Source organism: Ruditapes philippinarum, unplaced genomic scaffold (genome assembly GCF_026571515.1).
Source record: "Ruditapes philippinarum isolate M1 unplaced genomic scaffold, ASM2657151v2 ctg3076_1_1_1_1, whole genome shotgun sequence".
Lineage (NCBI taxonomy): Eukaryota > Metazoa > Mollusca > Bivalvia > Venerida > Veneridae > Ruditapes > Ruditapes philippinarum.
In genome coordinates this window covers 80,251-97,500 of record NW_026856748.1, presented here as the reverse complement: position 1 = coordinate 97,500, position 17,250 = coordinate 80,251, and the positions used below count along the sequence as shown (strand labels likewise).

The 17,250-nt window shown below is 33.3% G+C and overlaps 2 protein-coding genes across 4 annotated transcripts in view; both read right to left on the bottom strand.

Moving 5' to 3' along the window:
• Window positions 1-10,216, bottom strand: part of LOC132747593 (uncharacterized) — an 18,792-nt gene extending 8,576 nt beyond the window's left edge. The window contains exons 1-6 of one of the 3 annotated variants that reach the window (XM_060737013.1): window positions 10,031-10,216; window positions 7,725-7,942; window positions 7,344-7,453; window positions 6,367-6,653; window positions 4,339-4,398; window positions 546-2,559 (exon numbers count right to left, since the gene is read on the bottom strand). In XM_060737013.1, coding sequence (XP_060592996.1) covers window positions 560-2,559; window positions 4,339-4,398; window positions 6,367-6,653; window positions 7,344-7,453; window positions 7,725-7,862 — 2,595 coding nt within the window. In that variant the 5' untranslated portion in view covers window positions 7,863-7,942; window positions 10,031-10,216 and the 3' untranslated portion in view covers window positions 546-559. The remainder of the gene's footprint in view (window positions 1-545; window positions 2,560-4,338; window positions 4,399-6,366; window positions 6,654-7,343; window positions 7,454-7,724; window positions 7,943-10,030) is intronic. The other 2 variants (XM_060737014.1, XM_060737015.1) reach the window with 2 other exon arrangements.
• Window positions 10,217-12,231: 2,015 nt separating this feature from the next.
• On the bottom strand, window positions 12,232-16,802 carry LOC132747596 (uncharacterized). The gene is made up of 3 exons (XM_060737017.1): window positions 16,676-16,802; window positions 16,254-16,324; window positions 12,232-14,011 (listed from the first exon to the last, which is right to left on the bottom strand). The coding sequence occupies exon 3, from the start codon at window positions 13,993-13,995 to the stop codon at window positions 12,232-12,234; it is 1,764 nt and encodes a 587-aa protein (XP_060593000.1). The 5' UTR covers window positions 13,996-14,011; window positions 16,254-16,324; window positions 16,676-16,802.
• Between the last annotated feature and the right edge of the window lie 448 nt (window positions 16,803-17,250).

Below are 17,250 nucleotides of genomic sequence, written 5' to 3'. Positions count from 1 at the left end.
ATTCAAATTAGACATATTCAGTAAGAATTTAATAGATTTCATAGTCTCTCCAAGGGTTTTGTGCAGTATTTAAAAATAAAATATATGTGAAAAAATGTAACATGGCAAGCATTTCAGAAAATGTAGAAATTTACGTCATTAAATATTTAAAGAATTGCAAAGGTTTGTAACATTAACAATTACAAGTGCTTGAACGATGATAATACACGATGACAAGAAAGTAACAGAGGGTGTATTTCAAAATTTATTTGAAAAAAAAGTGACTTCGAACCAGTTGCCCTTCACCGCTGAGGATTCGAATCCCGCAGGGGACTTTGAATTATTTCAAATGAGATAGCAATACAGATAGCCTCATGGACGTCAATGGTTTCACTCGGGCCCTGTGCGCGCCTGAAATAATGAACAAAAGAAATCCTGCGGTTTTCAATCACCAGTAAAACTGGAATGTCGCTCGAAAGACAAAGAAATGTTAAAGAATACGGACGATTTTATAAGTATTTGATTCTTTTTGAAATATAAAAATGAACTCTTGGTAAAAGGCTTACAATGACTTCTTTGATTAAAGTGATGTCGATACATAATGTGACTCGTCCCTCACAGATACCGCTTTCAGATACGCATCTCTTGCCCGCAGATTGTCACCAAAAAAAGCCCATAGCTTTGATATAAATTCAAAATCGTGTTCTGTGGCAAGGAAGTTGCAAAGTTCGTCATAAATTTCCATCAAATCACGAAACATATATTCACATTTTTCATCACGATATGAGTTATAAAGGTCTTCAAACATGTTTCGTAAATGTGTCAGCTTCGAGTGTGTATAATGTTCACGCTTGTTTCTCTGGTCACTTTCAATACTCAGCAACAAGTCATGTGTATTTGACTTAAGGAAATGATGGATAGCTGATTGGTATGCACTTATGCTCCCTATTTCACTATACAAGATATCACCTAGTCTCCTTGCAACAGTGACCATGCTTTCACCAAGAATCAAAGTTGGCAAATTTATTTCGCCGTAGTGCAGAGATGTCTCTTCTAACAGGACTGATGTAACATTATCTCCGAAAAGATTATCAAGATGAACACACGCTCGTCCTCTGCAAACAAACTGCAGATAGTCAGACCCATCCCGACAATCAATATAAAGAGCAAATAACCATTGCTGCTCTAAAGGTAGTGCTGACAATACTTTGTTGACAAAGTCTTCCTTTGAAACTATCTGCTTGCCGAAAGAGAAAACAAGCTCACTGTGCCAAGTATCTAACATAGTTCTTGCGCGTTTAAACATCCTTGATTTGATCAAATTAGTAAGTGACATAATACAAAGAGGAACCGGATAATCATGTGGCATTGTAGCTTCTTCGTTTCGTGAACAGATAACTGCAGAGAGATCATTAAATACGTTTCCTAAATCAAACACATTTTGCAGTGTACAATAGTCAAGTACACAATACAACACTGCCAAAAGGTTTGACACTACAACCTCAATCCTCTCAATATACCAAGCTATATCATCATACTTTGCATTCGCAATAAGATTTCTTCCCCTCATGAAGTAATGAGGGAAATGCTTCCTTGTCAGGAATTCTTTCAAAAGATCGAGTTGATACAATAGACATTTTCCTGGCTGGTGTTTGATTTCTTCACTGGGACAGTTCTCACATGTAAGATACAAAAGAGTTTTCAAATGATGGTTAGTAATCAAGGTTTTTTCAGCAAAAGCAAACTGTGCCACTGCTTCAAGAATGCAATATAATGTCTTTTGTGCTTGGCGAATTTCTTTCTGGCAAAGAATGCTTTCTGAAACACAAAAATCAAACTCCCATTTTAACTCTTCTGACAAATGGTTTATTTCATCTTTTGTTTGTTTGAGTGGATTTGTATGGTGTTTCGCAAAATTGTTACATTTGCCGACGGACTTTTCCACTTTGTCATCATCTTGGTCTTCTGATGGCACCACCCTAACACCGGTTTCAAATATCTTCTCCAAGGTCGACTGACTGGGCCATCCATGTGAGCGCTTACGCGACTTCCATTCCATTGCTTCATCAGGCCATGATGCACACTTGAAACCAATTTTTTCCATGGAGATACCCGACGAATCTGTTGCCTTACTTACAAGACGTTTCAAAAATGGCAGGCTATTTTTGTAAACTAAATTTGATTTCCATAAAGACGGCTCCAATGGTATCAGTTGGAATTTTCCGAAGTTTTGACCGTCATCGTGTAATATCAAATCTTTCTTGTTTGCATTCCGTCGATCTCTTGTAACTAAAGTGTCATTTGGTGTTAATAAAATAAAGTTTTCATAATTATTCAATGTAGGCGAGTGGGACTCTGCCTTTGTCATGATATTTGCCCACAATTTGCTATCAAAACCATACGCAATATCATTAATTAAGTGCCTGGTCACGTATAATCCTTCCATGAATGTTGGTATTGTGGAAGGCATTGAAAATTTGAAAATAATTTTTCCTCTTCTTAAGTAATTAAGAAAGAAATCAAGATCACGTGGTGAAAGCGTCATTGCTTCTCTTCGTACAAAAACGTCAACATTGGAATCTGTAAGTGTACAAGAATCAGTACATCAGTCAGTTTGTCAAATATTTCTTTTGCAGTATTTTTGATGAGAATATTTGCGTGAGATTGTATTTTACAGTTATAAGTACAACAAAACCATTTGAATTTTATTAAACTTGCTTTTTCCAAAAGATGTTCAAATACAATTCTCTTGTAAAGAAATAGATAAAAGGCACCAATCCAATTTCTAATAGATTCCAATAACAACGTTTAAGATTTGAATGAGCTCTTAAAGTAGGAAACCTCATAAATACTAAATCATGTGTTCATCAAAATGCTTCCAGAAACTCTGTTCACTTATAAATGATATTAGAATGCCTCTCCAGCATTAATCAGGACTTTTTCTCGTATTTAAGGGCCAAAAAACGAGTGGTCCTGTGTTGCTGGGTTTTGTGGGGGTTGAGTTCATTGAACGCCGCCCTTCCTTGTTGATCTTGTTTGTTTTCATATTGTTGAGTAATAGGAAAGACCATGATCACCACCCTGTTTATGAGCACATTATTGTATGTTCTAAATTCTAAATGACACCAGCTTGCAATGCTATATCTTGATTAAACCGGTGCATGGAAAATTTTCAGTTGTGTTATATCAGTCGACCAAAAATGTTCTTATTTGAACTCTCGATATGACTGACTGACGATTTACGATGTTTGAATTTGAATTAGTTCTTCAAAGTATGAGAACAAAATATAAAATTTAAGACAGAATTTACCCTTCTGAAATGTCAAGAACTGCTTCGACTGATTCTTATGAGAATATACAAATGTAGGTCATTGAATGAAATATAAAATTTCTCTGGGGATACAGTCTATATTTGGCGGTAAAATGTATGAAACTACAACATATTTGCAAATGTAACACTTGCCAACATAGTCTCGTCTTACAGCCACTTAACCTTTTTTTAACACTTAGAATGATGACTATGGATTTAAATAGCGAAAGGCGTAAGAAGCCTAGGAAGCTTCTCGAATGCATTTGGAGGAAACCATGATTCCTAAACAACGTTCAAAGTACAGTATGTTATGCAAAAAAGTATAACAAACGATTCATAGTGATTGAAATGATGCTTACACGTATGACATGGGCAGTTATACTTTTAGTTTAGATCTGAACTGGCCGAAATCTTCATTTAATTTTATTTTGGTGTTTAAACAACAACGGACTGGTGCATTTGTATCCAGGAAACTCTAGCTTTTATTCTCAGTTGTTTCTCTATTCGATTATTACTATCTTGGATTTATCAAAATACGCTACATACATAAGTAAAAATTAATGTTTTTTGAAATATCGTATTAAATTTTATAAATCTAGTTTTTGTAAAATACACTGCATAAATGCGAAATTAGAATGTTTTTTTTTTTTGGGGGGGGTGGGGGTGACGAGGAGAAGATAGAATGAAAATTGTACAATCGTTTCATGAGTGATAATTAAACATGTATATATCACGTCCCAAGTACAGGCTTACGCTGTTTTCAATCTTCACTAGTAAATAATCTCAAATGATCCCGAAGTACTGGACAAAATATAACAGCAATGAGATGATCTATGTGGAAACTTTTTACAGCTGCCACATATCACTTACCACCTGCTGTTTTGAGTACAAATCTTTGAAATGAAGAGATGGTGTTATTTAGTAATTAATAACATATACAGTGACTAGTTAATATGAAAGGATCATATGTCACACGGTTATGAAAAAAGACAAGTAAGGCAAAAGTCAAGACAGAAAATGTTAACGCTATGGAAAAATCTATTACATACCGAGTCCTTTTGAATCTGGATTAATGCCAACAAGAGACGACGTTTGTTTTCTCTTCAACTCTGTTAAATACAATAAAGGTTTATTGTTGTAAGCAGAAAATGATAAACTTGTTATCCATATATTAGTACAAACAATTCAAATACGTGATGATTATTTATGAAAACAGTTCTGTAATTCTTATGGTTAAACTGAAACTCCTTGTTACAGGTACAATATATATATCACCAGTTTAAGAGAAATAAAAGTAACAGCTAAATTTCTGAATACAATTCTCATGTTCATATAGATCAAACATATTTTCACTTCGGCTAGAAAGTTTTGACCCCATGGGCGCAAACTGTTATGAGAACTAAGAAATAAAGAAAAATCACAGAGTAAACATTCAAAAGCGAGCTCATAAGTTATGAATTACATATTTATTCTACATTTATAGAGACTGGAATATTGTAAAAAGTCTACCAGTAATGATAATGACGGCACTGTAATAGTAAATGTCCGTATACGAGGGATGATCAAAAATTAACCGGACTTTGTAAACGATTCTTAACCTGTTAAATGAATTTGCATAACAATACACGGAAAATAAATCGGAATCTATCCTCTAAATGATACAAAAAATACCAACAAGCTTAAGAAATATTAACAAAGAAAAAAGTTATGCTGTTATTGGCATGCACATGTAAAGCAATGTGGCGCACGGTATAACTTTAAAATTGACGTTAACGACGTCACAAGCGTATTGTCCTTAACGGAGCAGATCTTTACTCATTCACGGAGTATGCCAATATGTGGTACAGTCATGTTATTGATGCGGCGGATCCACTGCCTATATATATTTCTGTACAAGTGGGTATCATATTGTATTGTAATAGAATGAATGGTGATAAAGAACTCCTGTAATGACGCAAACTTCCGTTATTTCCTTCTGTAACTTGATTGTTGAAAAAATCGCACATGCAATTAACTATATTATGTATAAATTACAAATAATGTAAAATAATGATGCTGAATGATAATTTATCATACATACGAAAAAATAACAGAATAATACAACTATGATCAAAATTGTCATTATTTTAAAATAAATAAAACGCATAGCCATTTTGAACAGTGGCTGTTAAATTGTTGACACAATTTTTCCATAAGACTACTGCGTAAAATGAGAGAATAATTGATGCAATTGTAAACCAAGAATATAATACATGTAATTAATGCATTAACTATTTTCATTTTAAGATCCTCAGAGTTGACTGCACCGTCCCGTAGTTATTATCGAACATCGTTGACAATGTCCGCAGTCAATCGACTGTCATTTTTCAACGTCTTGGCGATTGACGTCACCAACGTCCTTGAAAATGTCTTTTTTCTGTCTCTCCCTTACTTGTTTCTATTTCTCTATTATCTTTTCTTAATCTTTTAAGCTAATCAAAAAATATGCTGTGGCTTTCTGGAACTTTTCCCTTGTAAGCCATAATCTTATTCTACGTTTTAAACAGTTTCTCGTCTTACATTTGACAATTTTTTCCTATTGATCGATTTTCGAGACATTCCGACGACATAGTTTTAACGCGACTATTTCATTAACATGTGACGTTTGAATTGTGATTGTAAATATAAATATGGTTTAAATGAAGCCATTTTTACTGACAACGTCAAAGATATTGTACATGACGTTTTGGCGTATTTTGAAATCTAATTGTGCCATATTGTAAAATACACGCAGCATAAAGCGCCTCATGTCAAGGCGAATTTACGCACTGCGCCGGGTGTGCGTTACCATGGTTTTTGAATTCGCTGTTACGGACAAGCTATTTGCGTTATCGGATTAGATATAGTATCAGTTTACAGGTATTGTTTTCCGATTAAATGTGATATATAACAATAAGTGATAGGATGAAAATTCTTCAATTGCCAGTCACAGTCCGGTTTATTTTTGATCATCCCTCGTATAATTGCTAAAATGTGCCTATATAAAGTGTTATATATAAACAATAAGTGTTATATCTAAATAATCAGTGGTAAATTACCTTCGAATAGCTCTTCACGCCAATTCATTGGTCTAAGACTAACGTAATGTGATTCTGAAATGTGCCCAAGGTACAATTCATACACATCTTTATGCAGCAACGGTTTATCTTGCTGGTCTTTAGTATCCTTATTTAGATCTGTACTTTTATTGGCCGTTGTACTTGTATTATTATCTTCATCGGTAGATGATTTTTTCAACGTCGCAGTGGGTTCAACTATTGTTTTATGCAACTCCTTATCACCCCGGTATATGACAATCCGTTTATTCAGTACATGTGCCAATGCCCTTGAATGTTAAATAAAGTTACGCATATAAACATGTATTCATAGAAAATATGTGACTAAAGAATGTTCAACAAAATTATTTTTTCCAATTAAAGAAAAAAAAACAGATTAAATAGAATAATTAAATATTAAATAAAAAACTATTGATTTATACTGTTTATAAGAGGATCTTGAATGAGTATAGGTTTAATACTAAATTTATTGAACGAGTTGAATAAAATCATACTGTTCGAGCCTCTGGTGAGCATAATATTGTTTAATTCAACGAGTTCAATAATTTTATTATTGAATCTACACGAATGTAATATTCAATTTATCACATATATAAAATAAGAACGGTTAAATGTTAAAAAGAGTCATAATTCAATGACGCACCTAGAGTGTTGTTACCGCGCGTTAACGCTATGTTTATATATAGCGCAAATGACGTCACGTCAAAGTGTTATTACACTAGTCTAGTGTAATATCGTTTTATTAAATGGCTTTATTACACTCATGCGCCGCGTCTATGTGACAAAAAGTGTTAAGTTACGTGACATGTTAACCTTTTAAAAAACTTCCTTTTTATTGCTTACAATGTCAACATACCTATCAATTTTATTCAAATCAGACTCGATACCAATTATTCTACGCTTAGGAATGCAATGATCCGTTTATATCTTTGAATTATAAAGAGATTAAGGCGACTCACCAAATCACAATGTGGTCTCCCCAGGTGCCATCCCGACTCATTGAACGTAAATATTTTTCCCAATTCCGCTCTTCATCTGCAAGGAACTCTGAAAGAGGAGTACCATCATCCTGAAATATAAAAAAATAAATTGGTCTGGGTCTGTTATTTTGTAAATTACAATTGCAAGCAGCACTTTCGGTCAATGTACGAAAAAAGATGGTAATGCAAAAAAAGTAGAGGTATGGTGATAAATACTACAAAATTAGTCATGCAAGTTATTATTTAAATCTTTATACTTTACTTATAACATTAGTATATATAACTGAAGTTTGATTTTCTTAAAATACTAGTATTTTTGGCTCATCTGGAGACATGCAGCTTCAAACTTCAATGAAATACCTGATTAGGATTCTCACGGAGGAAATCAACAGCCGCATGGCGAAGGTCTCGGGGAGTGAATGAGAAGTCACCTCGGACTCTTAACTGGTCACATACAGATGTGAATAAACAGTTTCCGTCAGGATATACATCCTTCATGATAAGCCCCACACTTTCAACTAGATCGCTAAACTCTACCCTTGATCGTGGTTCTTGAAAATTGTGTGATGAACTTGCATCTGAAATACAAAATAACATAATTAGCAGATTCTGATAAGACTCTGTAAGACTTTCAAAATTTCACCATTTTCCTTTTAAATGTTGAATTCTGCTTCAGCCGGTGCTATGGGGCGTGGACGGTAACTTGCACTTTCAGGTACCGTCCATGAACAGGCTCAATCAAACCGAACCTGCAACATTTTCAATTTTGTTGTGTTGAACTTTCTTAAGGGATTCTGTTTTTCTCTATTTTCTTAATCTCGATTGCAGTTAAATATAATAGCTTCGAACTTTGAATGGCATTAGTGCACAAGCCTGATCCATATTGTGCTATTTTTGCCTAAACTATGCACTTTTTCATGTTTTGTGATAAATGTGTGGCTTTACTGTAGTATTTACTGTTATTTGACAGTAGTACATACAGTCAGGACTCAATACATCGGAACCCATTATACTGACAAATTCAAATAACGACAGTGAATTGATGGGAACCAAATTTTTTCAACGTTATTCTAATCCTTTTTAACGGAAAATTCGTTTTCCGACTCCGACACAATAAAATTGGAAACCAAACGTGTTATTTTCTATACAATCAGTACCCGTTAAACTGACACTTGGTCAGTCAAGCGCGCGTATCATTGAGCTGTTAATAAAAGCCGCAAGGTGTTAAAACAGGTATTGTAGCTTGGTCAGTTTATTGTTACACCTTATTACAATACCAACCTGTTGTTGGCAGGTGAATGTTGTTACAATTGCCAACTTGTGACCTTTTTTTATTAACATAACAGCTTTAAACAATACAAAATCAAACGAGGTTCAGAAAAGTATCAAAGATTTTTTCGTTAATTGACAAATACAACAGTGTGCAATCAATTTTTAAAGGTTTAACTTTAAAGTCTTATCATTGTATTTGGTTTTTATTTTATAAAGTTTTATCATTTTCATATCAATCATTAACTATTTAGTTGTTATCATTTTAATAAAATTGTTGTATTATAATAATTATGTAATGTGTATAATAAAGTGAACACCTAAACACAAACAATATTTTTCATTATAGATATTTATTACAGACCTAAAAACATAATGTTCAGATACCAGTGAATAGGCATATCATTACATGATGAATGATGAAATTCAATATACTGACATTTCGATATACTGACATATCCTTTGGGAACCAACAGTGTCGTTGTAATGAGTCCTGACTGTATTTTGTGGTGCAAAATATTGAACTCATATACATGACGATTAAAAATACGCGATTTGTCATGATACAGCTTATATTTCTATACAACTTCCTTAAAGACATTAACGTGGTTAAAGTTAAGAGCATGACTGTATATTAACTGCAAATGGACTGAAACTAACTGTTTAACCGCTGGAGGCGTGGACGGTAGTTTGTACTTGATAATATCGTCCATGAACACGCTCAATGAAATTGAGTCAGCAACATTTTCAATTTTGTTGTTTTGGACTTTCTTTAGGGATTTCTTACTTTTTCTATTTTATCCATAAGTTGTATGACCTCTTTTTTTAACAAATTAAGTGGCCATTCTTTTAACGCCCTAAAAACAGCCCGGGAAAATTTAACAGACAGAATGAGGGGAAAAATTTTATTTTCTTTAATCTTTTCAATCCCAAGGGAAAAGCGAAGTTTTTTCCAAAACCAAAGGGGAAAAAATTTTATTTAAATTTAAAATGTAAAAGCGGATTTTAAAATTTTATATCACCGTAACCCCTAAAAAATACTTTTAAAAAACCGGAAAAAAATTGTTTTAAAAAGGAGGCAATATTTGTTTTTAAAGTCGCACAATAAATGTTTAACATGCAAGTTAAACCCCTTTCTAAGATAACAAAATTTTTTTGGGCTGCAAAATTCGTGTACTAAAATAATTTACCTGTTTCAAACTAAAACTTGAAAAAAAAGGCAAAATTTGGGCTTACTTTGTAAAATTAAGGAAAGAGGGTCCGTTATTTTGTAAGAAAATCATATGCATAAACTTAATTAAATAAGCATTGTTGTGTATCGGCCTCAAACAGTAGTTTCCTACATCTGCATTCAATAATTACAACATTTAAAACTACAACCTGGAAAAAAAACATACTTCTCGTTGGAGATGAAGAAGCCTTAGATGTGTTCACAGTAGCGTTCTTGTTAATTTTACGTTTTGATTTTTGTTTTGGGTCTTTAAATTGGCCATTTTCATCTCTGTATTCATTTAGATACTGCCAATCTGGATGTTGATAAATATCATCAATACCTAAAACAAAAATAATCAATTTCTAGCAAATTCAAACTCCTTTCAACGACACTTTTAACAAACTGTTTTGAAATCTTTAACATAAAACTATCTTTTTCATAGCATACATAGATATGAAAAAATCGAATAGCAAAAATATAATTCTCCTTTTTTTTCAAAGTTAAGAAAGTTTTCAAGCCCAAAAGTTTCTGAGTTTTTTAAAAATACTCCCGTTAGGGAATGCCTACATTAAGACAAGGGTAACGGGAAAAAACCCTACAAGATAAAAAAAATTTATAAGCGTTTGTATGTTTATATATTTACCTGTCTTTTTTTTTTTCTACTTTCAAATGAAAAGGGTTTTTGTCACACATCCTTTGATAATGATACCGTTAAACTTTTTGGGGGGGAAAAAAACCCGTATACAGGGTTTGTTTACACTGTGCCTGGACATTAAGTGAGGAAAATATGGTGATGTTTCTTCTATGAGGGACGGCGGGAATTCTGGATCATTTTTTTCAAAAGGCGTATGCCCTTTGTTAATTGACTTTATCTCTGCGATAAAGTGGACATTTTGTGAAAGTATCATTTTCCCCGGGGGAATTTGTACCCCCATTTGTATAAATCTTAAAAGGGAAAATTGTTTGGGTACTTTCCTTTTCCAAATTCCCTTTTTCCCTTTTTGTTATTTTCTTCCGCTGTATTGAGCCCCCCTCCCCCTTTGATTGCCTTTGTACCCCCTCCGCATGACTTTTGTGCGGAGAACGTTTAAAATCATTAATTTTCCCAAATTATACAAATTGTGTCTTTTTGTTGGGGTTTCCTTTTGAATATTCTTTTTAAAAGACCCCCTTTTCTAAAATAAATTTTATCTTCATAATGTGGGTTTTATCCCTTTACGAAAAAAGCTGCTTTTTGTACCCTTTTTCTATCTCGATACATTTGATCTTTCTTTTCCTCACAGAGGACAATTCACCCTAAAATTAGATTTGAAACCATTTTTTTGAGGGCATTTTTGAAACTTTTGACCTGGGTTTCCCCAAATTGTGCATTATCTTTTTGGCTCCGATGATTACTATGTATTTTTTGGAAAGTTAAAATACCCACCCGCCTTCTTTTTGTGTAGGGTTTCTTTCGGTTTTGATATTGGGATTTTTGTTCTGATTTTTTCCTGAGTTTTCCCACCATCCTTTTCCCAAAAGGTTTTCTCTAAGAAATTTTTAATGAAACGTCTAAATAAAAATGTTTCCCTTTTTCCCGGGGGATGCTTTTTTTCCTCGTTTTTAAGAAATTTGTTTTTAAATTTGGTGTCTTAAATCCCCTAAAAAATTAAAATTGACGCAAATCTGGTATGTTTTTTTTCTCAAGCTTTTCTCTAAAGATCTTATTGGGCTTTGATCAGTGCTTTCGGGAAATTTTTTTTAAAAATTTCCTTAGATTTTTTCGATTCTTGTAAATTTATTTATTTTGGAAAATCTTTTCCAGCCTCATCTTTCCTTTCCTTGTTTGTCATGAAATGGGTAATTGGTTTCTTTGTATTTCGGGGCTTTTCAAGATTATAGCAAACAGCAATAAGATTGTTTTTCCCTTTTTCTCCCCATGGGGGTTTCTCCGGCTCCCTTTCTCTTCCATTTTTGAGTCATTCGATTTATTTTTTAAAGAAAAAAATTTCAAAAATTTATTCCCGTTCTTCTTTTCCTGTTCCAAAAACTTTTGATTTGGATGTTTAAAATCTGGTTGTTTTTTTGTTTTTGGGGTTTGAAAATTTTTTTACAAGATCTGGGGTTGTTTATTCAAAATAAAATTTTTCTTTTATTGACTTGTAAAATTTTTCCCTTTTTTTTTTTTCAAAATAGCAATTTTTTGCCCTTTCCCATCTTTGACTTTAATCATCATTTCCCAAAAGAACTTTATGATCTTTGATTTGAACCCTTTTTTTATTGATCGGCTTCTTTCCCAAAATCGCATTCATGAAGTAAAAAATCGGGCTGGAAATTTGGGGGAAACTGTCTTCAGGAAAATTTTCCCTTTTTACTGAACTTTTTCGATCAACCAATATTTGTAATTCATTTCGCCTCTCTTTTGAAAACTTTTTGTTCATCACTTTTGCGACATTCTGTCAAACTTACTTTTGTATCAAAAATAATTCCATCATTTTTTTCGGCCATTACCTCCTTAAATGAAAAAGGAAACACATGTTCGTCGTCATCGTGACGTAATTTCTCCGAAATGTTTGAACTTTCCTCAGGGCTTTGCGGGGATCCACAAACAGAAACGGTGGGTTTTTGTGTTAAGTCATCATTTGAGTTTTCCAATAAAGAGTCTTTCCTTGAAACCATCTCTGTTGTTTCTCTGTGTGTGGCTACACTATTACTATCACTAGCATGTTTGGTGGGAAACGACTGTATATTTAGCACGTCAGTTGTTATATCACACGATTCAGATGATTCATCATTTATTTCTTTACCCTGCATTGAAGCAGTACTTTCAGAGGAATCACGCCGCACTCTTACACATGAATTTTTGTTTACCTTTTTTCTACTTTGCGTATTGACAGGACTATCATTGATTAAACTCTCCAAACGACTGTTTTCGTGACATCTTTCTTCAATAACAGGGGACCTTAGAAATGGCAAGCTGTTAAAGTCATCATTTAATGGGAGCGGGATGTTTCTGAATTCTTGTTTTGAAAACTTTTGTCTTGATCTTGATTTATTATCATCAATGACATTTTCAGAGTGCAAGTATTCTATGTCATGATTTGTGTTCTCTGAACCATAACAAGTATGTGATGGTTGATCTCTTAATTCGTAATCGGTATTAACAATTGTTGCTGGCTCTGAAATGATCATATCCTCTTCTCGAGTATCTCGTACTTGAGGTCTTTTTCTTCCGTTCTTATTTTTGTTTCGTCGATTTTTTCTTTCTTTGTCCTTTCCACCGATGATATTTCCGCCTTTTCTTGTATTTTGAGTGTCTTCTGAAAATGCAAACTCATTCAATATTCCGTTATTCCGAAATTCCCCTCCATTTTGAACACTTTGACTTTGGTAGCGATCGTTTGAAGAATCCATGTCCGGTAGCAGACCTAATCCTAACGAGGCGTCTATTTCTTCTTCTTTACCTTCCATATTGACAGCATACTCATTTTGTAAACTGGTACTTTCATCTTCATCAATTATTTCTTCAATAATTGGACCATCCGACCTTACATTTTCCTCTTGGTAAACTGAACTTGTTCCTGTTTGCCTTCCTACACCAAAAAGCGACGGGTCATTACCCATTGGTGGAAACAAACCAGTAAAAGGTGAAAACAAACCACCAAATGGAGACAAGAAACTACCCATAGGATCTGACCGTCTATGACCAAGGCACTGATGATTCGGTCTGCCACCAAAACTAAGCATAAGCATGCCACCCCCACCAAATCCAAAGGAACTTCTTCGAGTACTACTCATAGTGACACCATTCTGGCCAACACTCATTTGCATTCCAACATTTGATCTGGCAGGCCCGAACGGTGTTTGATGGGTGCGTGACATTCTAACACCTACATGGAAGCCACTTGCATCAACGTTAGAATAGGTCTCCTGCTCTTCTTCATAATCACCAAAAAAGTTATTTTCTCCATAAGGATATTGTGTGTCTCTTCCTCCTGTATTATGCCTTTGACTACTGTAAAGGGGGGCAAGCTCTAAACCACTTCCGCTTGTGCCTTGTTGGCTTCCCATACCTATATCAGGTATTCCGCCAAACATGGTACTCAAAGGGTCACCTGTAGAAAACCCTCCACTGAGCAATGACCCGAAATCGTCGTATTGTGACCCCATATCTAATGCATAATTCCTGAAATATGTAAATTGTTGATAACAAATACAAAATGAAAAAACAAACTTTTACTTTTTTCTTGAGGAAATTCATTAATCAGATAACCCCGAGAAAGTACAATATATTATATCACTTCTGTTTCTCATGAAAATTACAATTGCAAGAGCTAAATTAAGAGCTATAGATACGATACGATAATACGATATTGATACGATAATAATGTCTGTATACTCGCATTGGGGAATTCTGAAAAAAATATTCCTGAGATCCATATTTATGCAACAGTTCTTTTTTTTTTTTGGAGGGGGGCTTGGGTTACTGTCAACTTTCGCAGTAGTGTCTTAGAGTCTATGAACGTCGACTACATTTCTGAAGAGACTTTTATTACGGATATAATATAAAGCTCCATGATTTCTGTGTAGGGTGTGATGTTTCTGCCTTGTGCAGATTGCGCATGCGGGAGAGAATACTTCTTCCGGTCAGTTTAGCAACTGACTACGTCGTAAAAAGGTCTATGATTAAGAAATTTGAAACTATATTTCAGTCAATAATTGTTTATGTAATTAATGTAAGTGTAACTTAATTGTGTTTAAATATTTAAATATATGTATTATATTTGAAGATGTAGTGTTTACAAGAAACTATGATTTTCGTGAAAATATTTCATCCACGCATGCACATTTTAAAACGTTAAATTTTTCATTTGTGCAGAAATAACAAGTAGCACATATCAAACCTGAATAGTTTTTTTATATAATATTTCATATTTTGATATAAATATCTAAATACTTATCTATGCCCAAATAAGTAATCTGTACGAAAGATCACTTTGCGTTTGTATTTACTAAAATGAATATGTAAGTACATGTGGTCTATAGCACCCAGGGTTAACTGTATTTGAAATATTTAGGTATTGTGAATGCAGTGCTTGTTGATGAATAAATGAACATTTTGTATCCTGCTGAAGTAAGTTATGGCAAGGAAGTTTAGATAACACCACTCCTTAGATATTTTCACACATGAAATTCATTGATAATTCCCATGCATGAGAGTTATCAAACGAGTATAATTTCAGGGAATAAAAGCTAAAGCGTATAAACATCCCATATATTATATAATATGCTGGTGTGAAAATGATGCATAGGAAAAAAAATAAACTACCGTTTCCTTATTATTCGACAAAACGAAGAAGAAAAGGAAGAAATGTTCGAGTCTTACTTTCGTATCACTATTCAAATTTTACATTAACAGGTGCAGATTCAGAATCTTTGACCAGGCCTCGTGTTCACTAAGAAAAGATCAGGATCAAGTGATCCTGATTTTATTTTCATTGTTTTATGTTTACTAAATTTAATCGTGTTTTGCTAGAATTAAATGGTAAATATTTAAAATGTAAAAAAAATGTTGATTCGCAAAGAAACCAACTGTTAACAATAACAAAACAAATACAAAACATATTCGGATCAAAATAAGGATCGATTTTAGGATCAAGATCAATTTTTGGATCAACTGTAAATTGCCCGTATTTAGCAAACATAACAGTAAATTTATTCTAAAATTTCATAAACATGCTTTTCTAGTCCATTTTATGAGGATAAACAATGGGGAATATTTTGATCCTGATCTTGATCCTGATCCTCAAATATTTGTGGACACGGGGCCAGAGGGGGGGGGGGGGTCAAAAAAAACCGAGAAGCGGTAATGCATATTCCAAAGCGGGGGGGGGGATCTGAGAGTAGACCTGGCATTTATTTTTTTCCAGTAGGGCGATCTTGAGTCAAAATGTTCCTAAATTGTACCTTTACTAGTTTTTACGTGATATTGACATCAAAATATCCAAATTTTAGAGGGGTTCCACATACTTGCCAAATCCCCACCACCCCTCTTTGGAGCCACGCATGATTACCTTACCAGCTTCTTATTTACAAAAAAAGCTAATTGAAAGATACGAGTGAAATTTAACGATTTTCCGTACACCTTATTAAAAAAAATAGTTTATTATAAACTGACCCCATACTGAACAATGTGGCCATTATATTTTTTTCTAAAATGTTAGATTATTTGCAATTATAATATCAAACACAAAAAAATGAAGATGTTAAATTACCTCCATATAAAGTTATAAACCCATATTTCTGAAAATCTAGATTTTACCTTTTAGCTGCTAACGAATCGTCTATTTGACAACTTTCGATTTTACATTCATTCGAGACTAAACTATTGACATGTATTATTCTTATTATGATATTAAATAACTTACACATGTTATCCTTTTCTTCTGTTACATTCATCCATGGGTATGTTCATAGAGAAGTAAAAGAACAATCCATTCTAAAAAGGAAATAAAAAGATGAGAAAAGTTTGGTATTTCCTTCCTTGGGAATGGGTGTTATTTAAACACTATCACGCATGATCGCGGCCTCGGAATGTGAATATATCTTTTGCATATAAGTAACACACGAAACAAATTGCTTATTTTTAACTGATATCTATAAACACACAGCAGAATTTAGAAAATTATTGGCATTATTATACTATACCAAAACGAAACCGAAAGTAGTAAACGATATTTAACTTAGTATAAACAATATTTATACTAAATGTTTACATTACCTATATATCTTTAAAGTAAATGAAACAGTTAAACGATTTAAGCAATTATTTATGATGAAACATACTTACTTTAATTAGTTCTGATAACTTATTTCAAACCGTCAAATACCACAGTTTTACGCTGGGAATACCGGTGTTTCTATTTTCGTTTTCAAGGCTATATGGTCTCGCGAAGTCTCGTTAGATACGAACATGCAAAAAAATGAGATAGTATTAGTATATTATTTTGTAAATTTGTAACATAAAAAAGAACTAAAATTATTAGTATATCTACTTTCCCCGTGTGTGCATTTTTTTCTTCGTTTTTTTTTTTTTTTTTTTTTATATATATATTCTTTTCCTGTCGGTAACGGAAGTTCAATAACATTCACATACTGATATTATACAGTTACTTAAATTAAATTTGAATTCAGCCTTCCTTTTAAAAACGAAAGAAATATTAGAGATTAAAAATTTATCAAATTACAAAAAGTATTCAGATGGACAATCTCGGCTATTAACGTTAATATAATTAATGGGAGAGAAAACGACTTGTTTCTTATATCAAGAATGACTATATTAGTCTCCCTTTGCATTAAAATTAAATTTATATTGGAGTCATTGTTGTTGGTGTTGTTGATTTTTGTTGGAGATGTTTTATTAAT

Excerpts from the sequence above, each read along its gene's own strand:
- LOC132747596 (XM_060737017.1), bottom strand. The coding sequence starts at position 13,995 with ATGGGGTCACAATACGACGATTTCGGGTCATTGCTCAGTGGAGGGTTT.